The 18,242-nt window shown below is 51.0% G+C and overlaps 1 protein-coding gene across 2 annotated transcripts in view; it reads left to right on the top strand.

Moving 5' to 3' along the window:
* ZFYVE28 (zinc finger FYVE-type containing 28) overlaps positions 1-18,242 on the top strand; it is a 127,593-nt gene that overhangs the window by 78,087 nt on the left and 31,264 nt on the right. For both annotated transcript variants that reach the window (XM_058546576.1, XM_058546575.1), the window contains exons 7-8: positions 8,477-8,578; positions 14,944-16,251. In XM_058546576.1, coding sequence (XP_058402559.1) covers positions 8,477-8,578; positions 14,944-16,251 — 1,410 coding nt within the window. The remainder of the gene's footprint in view (positions 1-8,476; positions 8,579-14,943; positions 16,252-18,242) is intronic.

The following is an 18,242-nucleotide window of genomic DNA, read 5'->3' as shown; positions in this document are numbered from 1 at the left end:
CTGACCAGCATCACTGTGCCCTGTTTGTGGACCTCATGGCCGCCCTGCCGACATCTGAACCTTTGCTCCTCCTCTGTCCCTCTGTCCGGGCCAGCAGCCTGCCTGGAGCCCTCGTCCTGGGAGGGAGAGTGAGGGCCCCATGGGCAGGGCCTTTGTCCCTGCGGTCCCTTCCTGGAGGCAGCACGTGGGGACCCCTTGGGCTCAGGCTGGAAGAAGGGCCTGGAAACGCAGCTGAGGGACCTGGAGCGGGGCTCTGAGTTGCAGCACAGGGAGGCGGGTTCTGAAGTGGAAGCCTAGGGAGAGCAGGTGCGGTGGGGCGGCTGGGAAGCAGGAGCAGGTGCAGGAGCCCGCAGCCCAGTCTGGGGAGCCGAGCGGCTCATCCAGGGAGGCAGCTGCACTGCGTGGGCCAACTGAGAAGCCCTCCAGGCCCACCTCAGAAGCTCGCCAGCCCTCCCTCAGCAGCAGGTCTCTAACCTCGGGGCCAGGCTATGGGTCTGAGGATTTGAGGTGTGTCAGGCTGTAATCAAAATTCTCAGTCCTTCCAGGAGCAGTGAGAACTGGGCTGTAGCAGCTGTTCCTAGAGCCGCCCCCTTCAGGGACGCTCACTGGGTCCCCGTAGGACCCCACAACCCAGCCCCGCCGACGGCTCCCTCTCTCGTTCCTCATTCTCCATAGCAGCCACTCTGGGCCAGAGAGGCAGAGGCCACTGCCGCCCAGGGTGGGGCCCAGGACTCTCTCCTTCCTGTATTCACCCAGTGAGCATGTATTGAGTGCCTACTGTATACTGGCCCTGTGCTTGTCCCCAGGGATACTATGATGCCCATGAGGGAGGTGCACAGGTAGGTAAGACAGGCAGTTGCTGTGGAGTGTTCTGGAGGCTGGGATAGGGTAGGGGGCTTGGGTGCAGGGACCTTCTGGGGTGGACGAGAGCTGGAGGCATGAGGGAGAGGCTCCCTAGGGCCCTGGAGGAAACACTCCTGAAGCAGGGGAGCCTCGCAGGCAATGGTGGGGGCACTTCTCGCAGGTGGGCAGCATGAGCAAAGGGGCCCAGGTGGCCTCGGGCTGGAGTGAGGACATCTCTGTGATGTGGGTGTCCTGGGACCCCCAGCTGAAACTCAGGGAGCACTCAGAACAGAGGGGGTGGTGGGGAGCTGGGAGGGAGGGCAGGAAGGGGGATGGAACTGGGAGGGGGAGGCAGGAGCTGGGAGTGGAGCTTCTCTGCTGCCCCCTCCCCCTCCCGGCTCCGCCTCCAGGAGCTGCAGCCCCTTCCCATCTGGTAAATAAAATGTTATAAAACAAGCATGTGACATTTACTGAGCACGTGCTGCGTGCCAGGCACCGTGAGCTCTTACAGGGGTAATGACACCCTCTGAGGTAATGTTACTGGCCCATGACAGGTGAGGAGACTGAGGCTGCGAGAGGCTGGAGGCGGCAGGAGGAGCCCAGCCGAGGGGTTGATGTCAGAGCCCGCTCTGCTCTTTGCCTTATGACAGAATAAAACAGATGGTGCTGGGTTCTTGGCGTCAGGGCGGCCGCCCGAGGCAGAGGTGGTAGAGTGAGGGCTGAGAGGGCGACGGGTGGAGGGAGGCTTCAGGAGGAGGACAGTCACGGCCCCTGTGCAGAATGTCCACAGGCTGGTGAGGAGTTTGGCCTGGCTGGACTGCAGCATGGAGGGACTTGCTCAGAGCTGCTGGGGCCAGCCCTGGACTCTGGGCCCCACTCCCACACTCCCCCAGCGCCCCTCGGCCTGGCCCTCCTCCTGACCCAGCCATCATGCCTCTGGTGCTAGGGGGGATGCTGGGACATGCGTCCTGGGGGGAGTGAGTCTCCACGAGGTTCAGACTTGACAAACTAGTTTTACTTTCAAGGATTTATCTTAAAAATTTTAAGTTTAAATTAAAAATTTGCATAAGGGAGTAAAGAAACTAAGTAAAATCTCTAGATCCAGTGGTCACTTCCCAGTCGCCACCTGACTGGCCCCATCGCGGTGGACCTGGTCACTCGGGCTGCCTCCAGGACCCCACGTGGCCCTGGTTGCTTCTGCCTCAATGGCACCTCCTCATCTCCCCACATCTAGGCCCTGGTCCAGCCCTCGCCTCTGCTCCTCCCTGTGTCTGCCCTTTTCCACCCTCTTCTGAACCCTGCTCTGGAGCCCCGCTGGGAGCTGCCAGCGCATCCCAGGCTGACCTATCCAGAACCCAGGCCCTAGCCCTGCTCCCTCTGCCCGCACCTCCCCGCTCCGCACCCTCCCCTGGCTGTGACCTGCCCACACCCTGCCCCCATCCAACCCTGGCTGAGCACATCCCTCCCCAACTTGGCTGGCTCTTTCGTCTCCGCCCCTCCCTCTGGTGCCAGCCCTGATGTCAGCTCCCCCACGTTAAACCCAGCATATGTGGGGTTAAAACCAAAAGTACTCATCCCCTTTCCCTGCTTCTCTAAGTTACATTCTTGTGTAAATATAGGTTTTTTAAACCTTTATATCCCTGAACTTCACAAGGCAAATAGAAGTTACAAATTGTTGAAAGCCCAGGTGGCTTCATGCTGGGCTCAGAGGCACCGACCTGCAAGGCCACAGCTCCCTCTCCCCTACCTAAAACCTCAAATAAAAAGCCCTACCTTTTTTCCTTCCAGGAGGTGGATCTGAGTTCTAACTAACTCCCATCTCGTTGGGCTGCCTTTCGATAGAACTCTTTCCTTGCCATAAGCCTGGCGTTCTTGTCTTTATTTTGGTTTCTCTCTTGTGTGTTGGGCAAAGGAACCTGTGTTTGTGGCTGGTAACACCTCCACTCCCCATCCCCCTCCCTGTCCCCATCAGGTCATCGTGACCAGCCCCATCCATCCCCTCTCTCCGTTCTCCCACCTGCATTCACCCTGTGGCTCCAACGCCAGAATTTTCCAGAAGCTGCAGCTCCCCCCCCCCCCCCCGACCCCCACTCCGGGGGGCCCCTGGCCTCCCGCCCCTGTGGTCCCCTCGCCCACCTGTGTCCGGTGGCTCCTGCCCTGGTGGAGAAGGGCCGAGTCAGGACAGTGCAGCCTGTGCGGCCCCTGCCCAGCCCCTCCCCAATCTCCCTTTGACTCCGCCTTACCTGTAGCCCTTCCTCTTCCCGCTGCTCACCACCTCCAGCTGGCAGCAGAATTGCTTATTTTTAAAATACGTTATTGAGATATAATTCACATACCCTATGACTCACCCACTTAAAGTGTACAATTCAACGGTTTTTGGTAAATTCGCAGAGTTGTGTGACCACCACCACTGATTTCAGAACATTTTCATCACCCCAAAAAGATACCCTTACCCCTTAGCTGTCACGTGTGCCCCCTGTAACCCTCCCTCCCCAGCCCCCAGCAACCAGGAATCTGTTTCTGTAGATTTGCCTATTGGGAATAGTTGATATAAATGGAATTTGTATTATTTTCGTGTCTCCCCCACTCGCCTATGAGCACCTCAGGGCAGGAGTGCTCACCTCCTTCGGTTCAGTCACAGTCCCTGGCACCTGACATGTGGTGGCACAGTGAACTTGTGCAGAATTTTGTTGCCTTGATCTGATAGCGCACAATATGTATTTGTAAAGATTTTCACTGAATTTTTACTTCTAATCATAAAAATTTGATGGGGGTGGATATCCAGAATTAAGGGATTGTTTTAAAACGATAGTGCAGCCATTTAAATAACGTGGGAGAAGAATCTCAAATGCCAGGGAAAAACATTCCTAGTGTATTGAGTACAAAAACTTGTTTCCAAATAGTATGTCCCCATTTTACAAAATTTCTTAACATGATAGGTATAACTTTTGTAAACAGAAATCAAAGCAATAAATATTAATTTTTTATTTTGGTAAAATATACATAACATAAAATTTACCATTTTAACCCTTTTTGAATGTACATCAGCAGCATTAAGTACATTCACATTGTTGTGCAACCATCACCACCATTTATCTCCGAAACTTTTCCATCATCTTAAACTGAAAGTGTGCCCATTAAACAGTAACTCCCCATTCCCCGTTCTCCCTAGGCCCTGTAACCTCTATTCTACTTTCTGTCTCTATGAATTTTATTCTAGGGACCTCATATAAGTAGAATCATAGAGTATTTGTCCTTTTCTGTCTGGCTTATTTCACTTAGCATGTTTTCAAGATTCATCCATGTTGGCATGTGTCAGAAATTCCTTCCTTTTTAAGGCTGAATAATATTCCATTGTGTGTAATTAAATGTTATTTTAAAGAAGAGATTTACAATAACATCCAAAAGAATAAAATACCTAGGAATAAATTTAACCAAGGAGGTGAAAGACATGTACACTGGAAACTACAGAACATTCCTGAAAAAATCACAGACTTAATTCAATGGAAAGACACCCCGAGTTCATGGATGGGAAGACTTACTGTAGTTAAGATGGCAATACTCCCCCAAATACTCCCCCAAATGATCTACAGACTCAATGCCATCCCTGTCAAAGCTCCACGGGCCTTTTTTTGCAGGAATGAAAAAGATGATCCTCAAATTCACATGGAACCACAGTGGGCCTTCAATAGCCAAAACAATATTGAAAAAGAAAAATAAGGTTGGAAGGCTCACACGTCCTGATTTCAAAACTTATTACAAAGCTACGGTAATCAAAAGTGTGGTACTGTTATAAGGAGACCAATGGAATAGAGTTGAGAGGCCAGAAATAGACCCAAACATCTATGGCTAGTTGATTTTCGACAAGGGCACCAAGCCCATTCAATGAGGAAAGAGCAGTCTTTTCAACAGCTGGTGCTGGGACAACTGGATATCCACTTGCAAAGGAACGAGGTTGGACCCTGGGGTGATTAATTTCATGTGTCGGCTTGCCTAGGCCACAGTACTCAGATATTTGGTCAAACACCAGTTTGGATGTTGCTGTAAAGTATTTTTAAGATGAGATTAACATTTAAATCAGTAGACTTTGAGTAAGGTATTGTACCCTCCATAAGGTGGTTGGGCATCATCCAATCAGTTGAAGGCCTTAAGAGAAAACAGACTGTGGTCCCCAAGTTAAGAGGGAATTCTACCTGCAGACTGTCTTTGGACTCAAGCTGCAACATCAACTTTCCCTTGGGTCTCTAGCCTGTCAGCCAAACCTGCAGGTTTTGGACTTGCCAACCTCCACAATCATGGGAATCAATTCCTTAAAATAAATATATCTCTCTTCTCTCTCTCTCTCTCTCTCTCTATATATATATATATATATATACACACACACACATATGTATTATGTATATGTGTGTACACTCACACATCCTATTGGTTCTATTTCTCTGGAGAACTCTGATTAAGACAGGAGGTAAATCTTCATGTTCTCAAATTTGGCAATGAATTCTTAGATTTGACACCAAAAGCATGAGCAACAGGTGAAAAAATAGATAAGTTGGACTGTATCAAAATTAAAAACTTTTGTGCATCAAAGGACATTATGAAGAAAGTGAAAAGATGACCTAAGGAATGGGAGTGGGGGGGCCTGGCTTTCTCCGCCATACTGGGCATGCTCCCACCTGCTCACCTGAGCTGGACCTGGGCCAGGCCCCTTGCTGTGTGCTCACTCTATGCCGAGGCTCCCCGAGGATCCAGCCACCTGCCTGCCAGGCTCAGCTGTGAGGGCTGCCTGTTGGGGCTGCACTGAGGGGCTGTGTGGCAGCATGGTCACAGGCCTGTGTGGCCTCTGATGGCACGAAGCCTGGATCACCAGCCCTGTTGGGCTGCATGGGACCCAACTGCTCCCTTTGATGGCTTGTTCCAGGCCTCATTCCTCCCATCTCCCCCACCTCTCCACCCCTGCTGCATCAGCACCTGGGCCAGCTGGACACTGGACAGATGTTTGCTGAACTCCTACTGGGATATGAAGGCCTGCCTCACCCTTGTCGTCAGGGACGCCTGGTCATGGGGACTTGGCTGTCCCACTGGCCTTCTCTCTGCCCTGTCCTTAGTGGTCAGCGGCACTTCCCAGAGCTGCTGGGCAGGAGCGCTTGGCTGGAGTAGAGCACGTGGTGCCCTGAATGCCCCAGCAGCAGGGAGCACCACGCTGGATGCCTGGACAAAGCCAAGGGGATGTCCTCAGGTCCCCCACCTCCCACAAGAGGGGTTGGGCACAGCGGCCTTGGAGGTCTATGCACGGAGCCCTCCTTAATGAATGGATTTTTTTCTGAGGCTCCAGACCAGCCATGACCAACCCTGGGCACCGCTCACAGCTCCGTGGAGGTGAGCGGGACGGCCCCTTCTCCAGGCACCATCGCTGCTTTCTGAAAGACGAGATGACAGGGAGCTGGGGCAGGGATTCACCAAACCCACCCCTTTCCTGCCCATTTTCACTCTGCCTTTGTGCTGAGACCACCGGATTTACCCACGAAGTTAAGACTCTGTCTTGGGAAATTGTCCCCCCAACACTGTTAATTTAATCAGCACCATCAGCTCGTGTAAGATCCATAAAACAGACTGGGAGGAACAGAAGCCTGGCTGGCCGTCCTCTGCTCTTCTCCCTGCCCTTCTCTCAGGACACAGCCCCTCATCACAGCCCCAACCTTTCTGCTTCCTAGGCTGAACTGGCCACTCCACAGGGCCTGGCAGCCACGGGTCACAGCCTGGTGTGCCCCAGGAGACAGCACAGCCCATGTTTTTCCTGTGACATTTGAATCCTGAAACCCAGCCTTTTTTTTCTTTTTAATTTTTTTTTTTTTTTGTGAGGAAGATCAGCCCTGAGCTAACATCCAATGCCAATCCTCCTCTTTTTGCTGAGGAAGATTGGCCCTGGGCTAACATCTGCCAATCCTCCTCTTTTTTTTTTTTGCTGAGGAAGACCGGCCCTGGGCTAACATCCGTGCCCATCTTCCTCTACTTTATATGGGACGCCGCCACAGCATGGCTTGAGGAGCGGTGTGTTGGTGAGCGCTGGGATCTGAACCTGTGAACCCTGGGCTGCTGAAGCAGAGCGTGCGCACTTAACCACTGCACCACTGGGTCGACCCTCTGAAACCCAGCCTTTTTAAGGCAAAAACAGTGCCTTCATTCAATTTTGTGTATCAGTTTTTCTCACTGAACTGGATGAGTCCCTGAACTCTTGGGGACTCTGTGTTGGACGGTGATGACTAGACCCCAATGCCGGTGATGAGATCCCGCTCATTTGCAGAGAGATACATGCAGGTGTTTCTCGGTTTATGCAAACAAGCCATGAGGCTGTCACCTGTGCTCTGATGAGGCATCAAGGGGACAGGTCCGGTATTTTCTGGTGGATGTTCCCTTGGCACCTGCAACGTCCAAGGCTTGAGCTGTCTGGTCCCGGGAGACCCGGGAGGAGGCACCCAGAGAAGGGTCCTCCAGGGATGGGGCTACTCTCAGAGAAACAGGCCGGACATGAATGATGGTGACGCTTGGAGCTGGGCAGGGCTGTGCACAGTGCGTGGCGAGATCGCCACGGGGATGAATGTGGTGCTGCCTGCAGAATTGGGGGCCTGCTGGAGGTGGCATCTGAGCAGCATCAGATGGAGCATGGAGCCCCAGTCGGGGAGAGGGTGTGCCTCTCAAGGCACAGGGACACCCTGGAGAGAGAGTCAGCCCTGCCTGGGGGCGACAGGAGGCTGCCTTCCATCTGAAGGGTGACAGAGCTTGGGCCAGACCTCTGGGAGGGAAAGGTGGGTGTGGGGGCAGCCTGAGCAAAGGCAGGGTGGGCCACGAAGCACGCAGCTCGTTGTGGGGCCTCATGGGGTTTGGGAGTGAGCGGGCAGGGAGGGGCTGCAAGTGGATTGTCACAGCCTGTTGTGGGCCGAGAGCCAGGAGGGGCTGTGGTCAGTGGGAGTTAGAAAGTCTCAAGGCAGCACCTGGGCTTCAGGGGTGGGGACTAGGGAGTGAGGTCCGAGTTCTGGGTGGCCCGTGAGGCTGGGAGGACAGCCTGAGAGCACCTTTGTGAGGAGTCTCGCCTGTCTGTGCAGTGTCCCTGAGATGCGCGTCCCTGACCCGCTGGCACCCCACAGGGCCTGGCCTGGAGGCTCAGGGGTGCGCACGCTTTGGTCCAGGGCCAGTGATGGGCAGAGGCTGCCCTCTGTCCCTGTGTAGGACCTCGGTTCTCACTGCTTTTGGAGTAGATGGTCTCAGGTCTAATTCTCACAAACCTCTACATTTGTGTTAAATTTAAACACTAATCCAGTTTTTCCATTTTCAAGAGGGTAGATTTTAGTAAAAAATCTTGACGCTGATTTATCTGATCACAGCAGTGATGTGTGCAGGTATATTTTTATAATTATTTTATGATCGCTTGAATGAACCTAAGCTAATCAACTTCAAAAGATGATAATGTCTGGGTAATAATTTTCATTGCTATTTTCTAAACTTGAAGATTTGATCACAGGAGCCGAAGCACGTGCTGGTGCTAAGCGTGATGTGGTCGCGCATGTGGGTGTGGTCTCGGCTCGCCCAGGCGGCTGCAGGGGCTGATGCCATGCTGGCTTTTGTGTCTTGAATGCAGTGGCCTCGTGGTCTACGGGGATGGACCCCTGAACTTGGACCGCAAGGCGGAAGACATGTCTGAGCTGTTCCGGCCTTTCCACACGTTGCTGCGGAAAATAAGGTGAGGGGGAGCTGAGGGAGGATAGGGGAGGAGTGGGAGGAGTGGGAGGAGTGGGAGGAGGGGGTGCCCAGGGCTGCATTTGCCCCTGAGCCCTCCTTTCTATGCAGATGGACGGGGCTGTTACTTGTCCTCTTCTGCTCCAGTCAGTGGGTCGACCTTGGTCTTTTGTGTTTAGTTATTGGTTGATAATGTTTGGAGCCCCCTTTTGGAACCCCACGCCCTTCTCTCCCCACGGAACCAAGTTCTTTGTTGTTGGCCAGTGTCATTAAGACCTTCGGTGTAAAGGTTCTGTGATAAGACAGCAGCCACCCTGGCTGAGGGCCCCGTGCTGGGCCCTCTTTATGTGTCTCACAGAAACTTCTCTGTGGCCCCCCGAGATAGACGGGGCCGATTTTACAGGAGAGGCTATGAAACCGGGGTGACAGGTGCACCGAGGACCACACAGTTTGTGCGGGTAGGGCCAGCCCCCTGGGCCAGCACATCCTCTCCTCGTGGGCTGGGGCTGGGGCCCAGGCTGGGACTGGTGCTTGTCCACGTGTACCTTAACCTCCCCAGGGGCTTTTACTAGTTCTTTATTCGTTCTTTGACTAGTTTAGGGGGCAAAGCGTCCAGTTATCTTGAGCGCCAGCACCCCCCAGCTGCACCCTGGCAGTCCCTGGGCAGCTGGCCCAGGTGACATCAGCATCCTCAGACCCATCTGTGCTGTCCTGTGGCTTGGTGGCAGCTGGTATGGGAGACCATGCTCTGCCCTGAGGGTTTCCCCTGGGCCTTCAGCAACAGATCTTCCAGCCAGCACCCCCACCTTGAGTCTTCCCCCAAATGCTCACTTCAGACCGATGTGGAGCTCTCACTATGATGAGGTGATAGGGCCAGCTGTGGCTTCCTGAAGGGACAGAGCAGCGGGAGGCTGTGGCTGCATGTCCTCTGAGCGCCTCCATGGCCCTGTGACCTTGGATGCCGAGGTCTTTCCTACCACGGCTCCCAGTCTCCGGAAGCCCCCTTCCCTGGGTTTTGAGCTGATTACCCTGTGGACTCTTGCAATGTCCTTCCTGGGTCTCATGGGACATCCCAGTGCAGGGCAGCCACAGGCACAGACAGCCCAGGGCCAGGTTTCCTTCGCTGGTGCTGGTCCCTTCAGGGAGCCCCGGGGAGTACCCTGCTCCAAGCTGCCTTTTGCCCCATGAGGAGCCAAAGGTGCTGTGAATCCAGACAGGGAAGAGTGACCCAGCAGGGAGAGTCAGTGGGCTTGAGGTGAGCCACAGCCTGGGGCCCTGTGATGGGTTGCTCGGTCCAGACTGTGGTTCATCAGATAGAGGGCTCCTAGCTGCTTCCCTGGTACCTGGTCCCAGCTGTGAGCATCTGAGCAGGATGTGACCCTGGACCCAGAGGCTGTGGCCCCTGTTCTCCTGGGCATCCAACTGAGAGAGGAGACGATAAATGAGGAGAGATGATGGACGATGCTGAGACCAGGAAGGGAAGCACAGGGTTCAGAGCAGACTGAGGGGTCCTGTGGGTTGGGAAGTGGGAGAGGAAGGGTGCTGGGTGCTGGGGACATGGGCAAGGAAACAGTCCAGACCGTAAGAGACACGTGCAACATACTCAGAAGTCTAACAACGTACATAATTGGAATCAGAAGGAAGGAAAAGAGAAAATGGGTAGAAGCACTATTCAAAGAAATAATGGCCATGAATTTTCCAAAACTGAAGAAAAGTCTCTGTCCCTAGATTCAGGAGGCTCAAGAAAACTACGAGCAAGATGAACACAAAACATACCTACGTATATCATAGTAGAATTGTCAAAACAAAGAAAAAATCTTAAATGCAGCCGGGGAAAAAGGACATGTTACTTTGAAAAGAACGTAAGATTGACAGCTGTCTTCTCAAAAACAATGGGAGCGAAAGGCAATGAAGTGATATATATTTAAATTCCTGAGAGAAAATAGCTGCCAATCAGAATTTTATAACCAGCAACAATATCCTTCAAAAAATGAAGGTAAAATAATGAATTATTCAGAAACACAAAGCTGAAGAAATTTGTTAGCAGCAGCCTGCACATAAAGAAAAACTAATTGGATTTCTTCAGGCAAAGGAAAAATTCTTATATGGAAATGTGAAAGTGCCAGGAGAGCCTGAAGAGCCTGATGTGGACTAAGATAAAGGAACACGGACTGCACAAAACAATAATTATACTGTCTTGTGGAGTTCAAATTATACATAGCATAGTTCAATATTTGAAAATAAAATCATTGTTCTGCCATATTAATTTTTAAAAGAGGAAGAAAAACAAATCATTTTGAAAGTTACAGAAAAAGGATTTGAAAATTCAACACCTATTTTATGATAAAAACATTTCTTAGCAAATTAGGAATAGAAGGGAATTTCCTTAATGTGCTAAAAGATACATATATATACATACATACACTCACATACACATATGTGCACACATATGAGGTTGGACCCTTACCTAACATCGTATATAAAAATTAACTCAGAATGGATCAAGGACCTAAATGTAAGACCTAAAACAATAAAACTCTTAGGAAAAAAACACAGGACAAAAGCTTCATGACATTGCATTTGGCAATGATTTCTTGGATGTGACACCAAAGGCACAGGCAACAAAAGAAAAAATAGGCAAATTGGACTGTGAAAATTTCAAACTTTTGTGCATTAAAAGATGCTATCAACACAGTAAAAAGGCAACCCACAGGATAGGAGAAAATATTTGCATATCATATGTCTGATAAGGGATTAATATCTAGAACATATAGAGCACTCTTAAAACTCAACAGCAACAAAACCAACAACCCGATTCAAATGGGCAAAGGACTTGAATAGACATTTCTCCAGAGAAGATATATGAATGGCCAACGAGCACATGAAAGATGCTCAGCATCATTAGTCATTAGGGAAATGCACATCAAAACTACAATGAGATGCCACCTCACACTCATGAGGATGGCTATTCTCAAAAAAACAGAAAACAAGCGTTGGTGAGGATGTGGAGAAATTGGAACCCTTGTGCACTGTTGGTGGGAATGTAAAATGATACACCTGCTATGGAAAACAGTATGGAGGTTCCTCAAAAAATTAAAAATAGAATTACCACATGAATTACCACAGCAATTCCACTTCTGGGTGTATACCCAAAAGAATTGAAAGTAGGTTCTTGAAGAGATATTGGTACACCCATGTTCATAGCAGCATTGTTCACAATAGTTAAAATGTGGAAGTAACCCAAATGTCCATTGACCTGATGAATGGATAAGCAAAATGTGGTCCATCCATACAGTGGAATATTATTCAGCCTTAAAAATGATGGAAGTTCTGCAATATACTACAACATGGATGAACCTTAAGGAGATTATGCTAAGTGAAATGAGCTACTCACAAAAGACAAATATTGTATGATATGAATACTTACATGAGATCCCTAGAGTAGTCAAATCCATAGAGACAGAAAGTAGAATGGTGGATGCCAGGGGTTGGGGGGAGGGGAAAGGGGAGTTATTGTTTAATGGGGACAGAGTTTCGGTTTTATAAGATGAAGAATTATGGGGATGGGTGGTGGTGATGGTTGCATAACAATGTGAATATTTAATACCACTAAACTGTCACTTAAAAATGGTTAAGATGGTAAATTTTATATTATATGTATTTTATCACAAAAAACTTTTTAAAAATATCATCTATAATAGTGTCAGTAAATGTCAACTACTTAAGCACAAATCTGAAGATGTCCAAGACCTCCACTGAAAGTTACAAAATATTATTGACTTAAAATTTTAAAGACGTTAATAAATAGAGAGCCATTCCATATTCAGGGAGTGGGAAACTTAATATTGAGAAGATATCAGTTATTCTCAAATTAACCTGTGAATTCAATGTAATCTCGGTCAAAATCCCAGGAGGTCTTTTCTTTTCTTTTTTTTGGCAGAAATTGACAAACTAGTTCTAAAATTCATGTAGAAATGCAAGGGGCCTAGAATAGCCTAGAAGAAGATTGCTGGAGAAAAAGAACAAAGAAGAAGAACATTATTTATCTATTCTACTCTTGATGGGCTTCTGGTGTTTTCCACAAATATTGCTGGTGTGACCATTCTTGGGAACATATGTGTGCATTTCTGCTGAGTGTGCTTCATAAAAGAGAACAATGCTGGAGACACTTCCCATTGTAAAGCTGTAGTAACGCAGACAGAGGTGTAGTGCAAGGATAGACTTCCCACCTGTTCAACAGAATAGAGTCTAGAAACAGACCAACATATATGCGCTTCCCTGACTTGTGACAAAAGTTACAGCAGAACAGTGGAGAATGGTTGGTTTTTTCCAATAAAAGGCTGAATCAATAAATATCCATATGACAAAAAATGTGTCTGGATCCTTACCACAATCATACACAGAAATCAATTCCAGATAAATTGCAGATACAAATGTGAAAAGAAAACAATGAAACTTTCAGAGGAAAGAATCAAGGAGAACATCTTTGTGACCTTGGAGTAGGCAAAGATTTCTTAAAAGGACACAAAGGCACTAACCATAAAGAAAAAAATGTGATTTATTGAACTTTCTTGAAATTAAAAACTTCAGTTCATCAAAAGATACCATTAAGAGAGTGAAAAGGCAAGCCACAGAGTTAGAGAATATATCCAACAAAGAACTCAAATCCAAAATATATGAAGAACTCCCATCAATCAATAAGAAAAAGACAGATAACCCAATTAAAAAGGGGCAAAATTCTTGACGAGGCACTTCACAGAGAGGATCTCTGAGGGCCAAGAAGCACATAAACTGGTGCGCAACTGCATTAGTCTGCAGTCCACAGCAATTTAAAACAAAAACACCAAGGGTTCATGAGGGTGTGGGGCAAGCAGAACTGTCAGCGGACACTCTGGTGGGCTGTCAGTGGGTCCACGCTTCTCGCCGACACTCGGCGGCACTCTCTACGTGTGCGCTTGCAGAAATGCACATGCCATGCTCCCCAGGAGAGGCGCTCGAGGATGGTGGGTCACGGCAGCCAGAGCCCATCAGGCATGGAACAGGTTCATAGATGAACGGTGGTGTGTTTCCACCGTGAAAGACTGTGTAGCCGTGAGACTGAATGACCTACAACAATGATGAATCTCACCAAATAGGGTTGTCAGATCTAGCAAAATGAAAACAGCAGAATGCTCAATTAAATATGAATTTCAGATAAACAATGAATACTTTGTTAGTGTAAGTATGTCCCTAAAAAATATTTATACACTTAAAAAGTATGGTTGTTTATCTGAAACTGGGCACTCTGTATTTCCTCTGGTGACTCTGAACAGATATAATATTGGCAAACAAAGCCTGCCACAAAAAAGTGCAGACTGCAAATTCCTGTTTATGCAGAGAATAGAAACAGGGGAGACCACTTATGTCTTTAGAAGTCAGGACGGTGGCAATGGCAGGGAGTGACTAGAAAGGCACATGAAGGTGCCTGGGAGTCTGGTTAGTGTTTTATTTCTTGATTTGGGCACAGTGTATTCACTTCTAAAGATTCACAAGCTGTGTGGTTCTGAAAAGTACACTTTCTGTGTGTTTTCGGTGACTGCACTGGGATGTTTCACCTGGGCCTCAGATCACAGCTGGCCTGAGCTTTTCCCAGCAGAGAGCAAGGCACATTGGCCTGTGTGACCTGCTCTAGGCTCATCTTAGTCATTGTCCCTAAATTAACTCCATCTTTGAGTCTCCAGTTCAATGCCCCTTCCTCCAGGAAGTCTCCCCAGACTAAGCCAGGTGCCCTGCTGTACCTTCCCTCTGGTGGGCACTTGCCTTTGTTCCAGTTGTCACTACTGTAGTTCAGTCATCATTCATATAAATATTTATTTATTCTCTGCCTCTTCCAAGGTCACCCCCAGGGGCAGGGCCCATGCCTGTCTTCTTCCTGTGTATCGCCCAGTGCCTGGCACACAGACAGTGCTCAGAAATACCTATTGAACGAAAGGATAAGAGTCTATATGCAAACCAACATTTTTTTTCACTTCTAAAAGTTTTTGTTAACGCAATTATCATATCCCCAAGAATCAGGGCTTTCTTGTTTTCAGCAAGAAGTTTCAGAATCTCATTTTTAGGAAAGAAACCATTCTAGAGTCACAGTCCTCCATCCTGAATGGCCGTTGTCCCGGCCCACAGCACGGAAGAACCCTGGAGACCGGTGCCTCACTTTGCAGTGGAGGAAACTGTGCGTGGGAATTGAATTGCAAGTGTTCTTCGCCTGTTGCTTTCCTGCTGGTGCAGATATCAAGGGCGCTGTGTCCACTCTCGGCCAGGAGGCTGGTGTGGCCTGGGGGCTGGTGTGGCGTTTGGGACCCTCACCCTTGGTTTTTGTCTTGACCCTTGTAGGGATTTGCTGCAGACCCTGACAGAGGAGGAGCTTCACACGCTGGAACGGAACCTCTGCATTTCCCAAGACGTGGAGTTCCCCATCCGGGCAGACACCCAGGTGCCCCCGGCCCTGGCGCCTGCCTTTCCTGAATCCCTTCCCCCAGAGGAGCTGCTCTCAGCCAAGGCCAAAAACCCGGAGGCGGAGCTGGCCTGCTCCATGCAGTATGATGACCAGGAGCTGGAGCAGCTCAACCGCATGGTTCACAGGGTTGGGGACGAGATGTCCTCCCTCCTCTCCCCGCCCAGCGCCTGCCAGTCCCCTGCGCACAGGCCGGGGGCCGAGGGCAGCCCCCGAGGGGAGGCCTCCCCAGGCAGCGCAAGGCTGCGGCCAGGCAGCGATGAGGAGGAGGGAAGGGTGTTCTTCATGGATGATGTGGAGGGGACAGCAGAGGCCCCGGGTGGCCCATCTGGGTGGGCGGGCAGTACCAGTGCCAACCCCCAGGAGGGAGAGCAGGGCGGAGGGTGCGGAGAGGCGGGGGTCAGTGCGCCCACCACGGCAGAGGAGGGGGACTTGAGCAATAACAACAACATCCAGGACAGCAAATTGTGGGCGGTGGGCTCCAACTCTTGCAGCTGCCTGGACTCCCAGCCGCACCTGGATGGCTGGGAGGTAAGTGTGGACGATGCAGAGACAGCCGAGATGATCGCCCACCGGACAGGGGGCATGAAGCTCTCAGCCACGGTCATCTTCAATCCCAAATCACCCACCTCCTTGGACTCTGGTGTCACCACCCTGGAAGCCCCAGGAAATGGCATCTCTCCATCAGATCCCACGGCCGAGGGGCTGGAGGGTGGCTCCCACAAACTCAGCGCTGCGGCCACCAACTGCCTCCTTAACTCCTGCGTGTGCTGTGGAGGCTGTGGGGGCAGCAGGGAGGATGCTGTGGAGAGTCTGCGGGACAAGTGTAGCCCTGGAAGCGTCATCAGCGCCTCCTACGTTGGCTCTGCCAAGGCCAGCGCCAAGGGCCCGGCCGAGAGACTGGAGGAGGCCCAGCCTGCCCTGGAGGTGTTGCCCATGGGCGCCCCGGCCCCCCTGCCCTCAGAAGACGCCCCCGATAGGCAGGACCTCAAAGCCCCGACTTCCAACAAGTGCCTGGCCCACACCTCAGGTCCCCGGGTGGATGCAGCAGACAGGTCTCACGGAGAGGGCAACGGCGCAAGTCAGCCAAAGGAGCCTGAGGCCCGACAGGAGGACGAGGGGCAGTCCTCGGAGGCCAGGGAGGAGAATCAGCATGGAGAGGTGGCCAAGGGGGAGACCGACTCCAGGTAAGAGCGGGCTCGGCAGGGGCTGGATTCGTCCTCTCTTAACTTTGCACTTGGGGTGCTTCGTTGCGCGTTGGCTGATTCTCAAAGTGTTGGCATGTTTCCAACGGGGCTTCTCAGGAGAGTGGTCTGTGTGTGAGGGGAGGTGATGGGGGCCGGGCCTGGGGTACCACCTCTGCAGGGAGTTGAACAGCTTATATCAGGCCCTCCTGGGCCTGGTCACCGGGTCCAGCTGAGAAATGTCCCCAGTGGGCCCCTGATGGCACCGTTACAGGTACAGGTACCTTTCAGGTGACGTGGGCATAGTGCCAAGCCCTCAGCCCACCCCCTTCCGCCACTGTGGCCCATCCTGGCCCCGTGTGATCCAGTGTAGGTGGACTGGGCAGTGGCCAGTGGGCGTGGCCACCTCTGAGCACACTTTCCACTTCTCTTTTCTGACCGCTGTGGCCTCTCAGCTTACATGGGGCTGCAATTAGCTGCACAGACCCTCAGCAGTGGACGTGGGGCCCCCGGGGGCCATGGCAGGATCCTGAGACCACTGTGGGGCAGATTCTCAGGCTGTGCTCCCAGGACTCTGCTCTCCTCTCCCCTGCCCTCCCCTGCTCCGCTCCTCTCCCCCAGAGGCAGCCGACTAGGAAAGGTGGGCCTGGTGGGCACCTGCACATCTCCTTAGACTCAAGGCAGCACTCACTTTCCTTGTTCCCACACCCTGGACTTGGCCTGAATGAAGCAGATTCAACGAGCATTGACCCAGCCCCCGCCATGTGCCCACTCCAGCCTTGATATCGGGAAAAGAAGGTGCCAGACTAGCCTCAGTGGTTCACGGAAGGCCACTGTTACATTGTCACCACCAATGGTCGTCTCACCAGGACCCTCCCTTTCGGGGTTTTCCCCCCGGCTTCCACCATGTCTGACAGGAGGTGGCAGGACAGGGAGGGGAGGAGGCTCAGTCTAGAGGCTGGAGACGGCTCCCCACCAGGAGCCATGGGAGCTGGGCACAGAGGGGTGTCCAGCAGGGTGGGGGAGGGGAGGGGACAGGTGCACGGGTGTAAGAGCCTTGCCTGGGGGACGGGTCTTCACACCAGGGGAAGGGAGCTTCTGGGACAAGGGGCAATGACCTTGTAGGGCCGTGTAGCCACCGCCTCCTTCTTCCTGGCCTCGTCCTCCCTGCAGTAGCGTGTGGCCACAGTCCTCCGGCAGTGTGCAGGGAGCTGGCCAGGACCCTGTGCATGTCAGGGCTGCTCTTCCCCCTCTCCTCCCATCAGAGCTCCAATGCTCTGTGGCCTGGGCCGCAGAAAAGGCGCCCAGCAGGAGCCTTTTCTGTGTGGGGTCTGCAGTCACTCCCCACGCCACTCCCCCAGCCCCTGGCAACCACTAACTTACTTTCTGTCTCCATGGATTTGCCTATTCTGGACATTTCATATAAGCAGAATCGCACCACATGCAACCTTGCATCTGCCTTCTTTCACTAAGCATAATGTTTTCAAGGCTCATCTACATTGTAGCAATCATCAGTACTTCTTTCCTTTTTATGGCTGAATAATATTCTAGATGGACCACATTTTGTTTATCCATCTATCAGTCGATGGGCATGTGTGTTGTTTCCACTTTTTGGCTATTATGAATAACGCTGCTATGAAAATTTGTGTACAAGTTGTGTGGTCATTAGTTTTTAATTCTTTTGGGTGTGTATCTGGGAAGAATTTGTGGAAAATTTGGTAATTCTATGTTTGGCTTTTTGAGGAGCCATCAGCTGTTCTCCAAAGTGGCTGCAGTTTACGTTCCCACTGGTCGTGTACGAGGGTTCCGACTTCTCCACGTCCTCACCATCACTGGTTATTGTCTAAGGTGTTATTAACAGTCTTGTGTCCTTAGGGCATATCCCGCCAGAATACAGTCAAGTGGCTGCTTTAATTCACTTGAAAGTGTTCCTCTCCTGGAGGTTGTGCCCCACTTTTACTCACAGTAGATTAATTTGTTTCATTTAGCATTAG

This window comes from Diceros bicornis, chromosome 8 (genome assembly GCF_020826845.1).
Source record: "Diceros bicornis minor isolate mBicDic1 chromosome 8, mDicBic1.mat.cur, whole genome shotgun sequence".
NCBI classification, from domain to species: Eukaryota; Metazoa; Chordata; class Mammalia; order Perissodactyla; family Rhinocerotidae; genus Diceros; species Diceros bicornis.
Note: the sequence above shows the minus strand (reverse complement) of the source record. Positions and strands in the feature narration are given on the sequence as shown.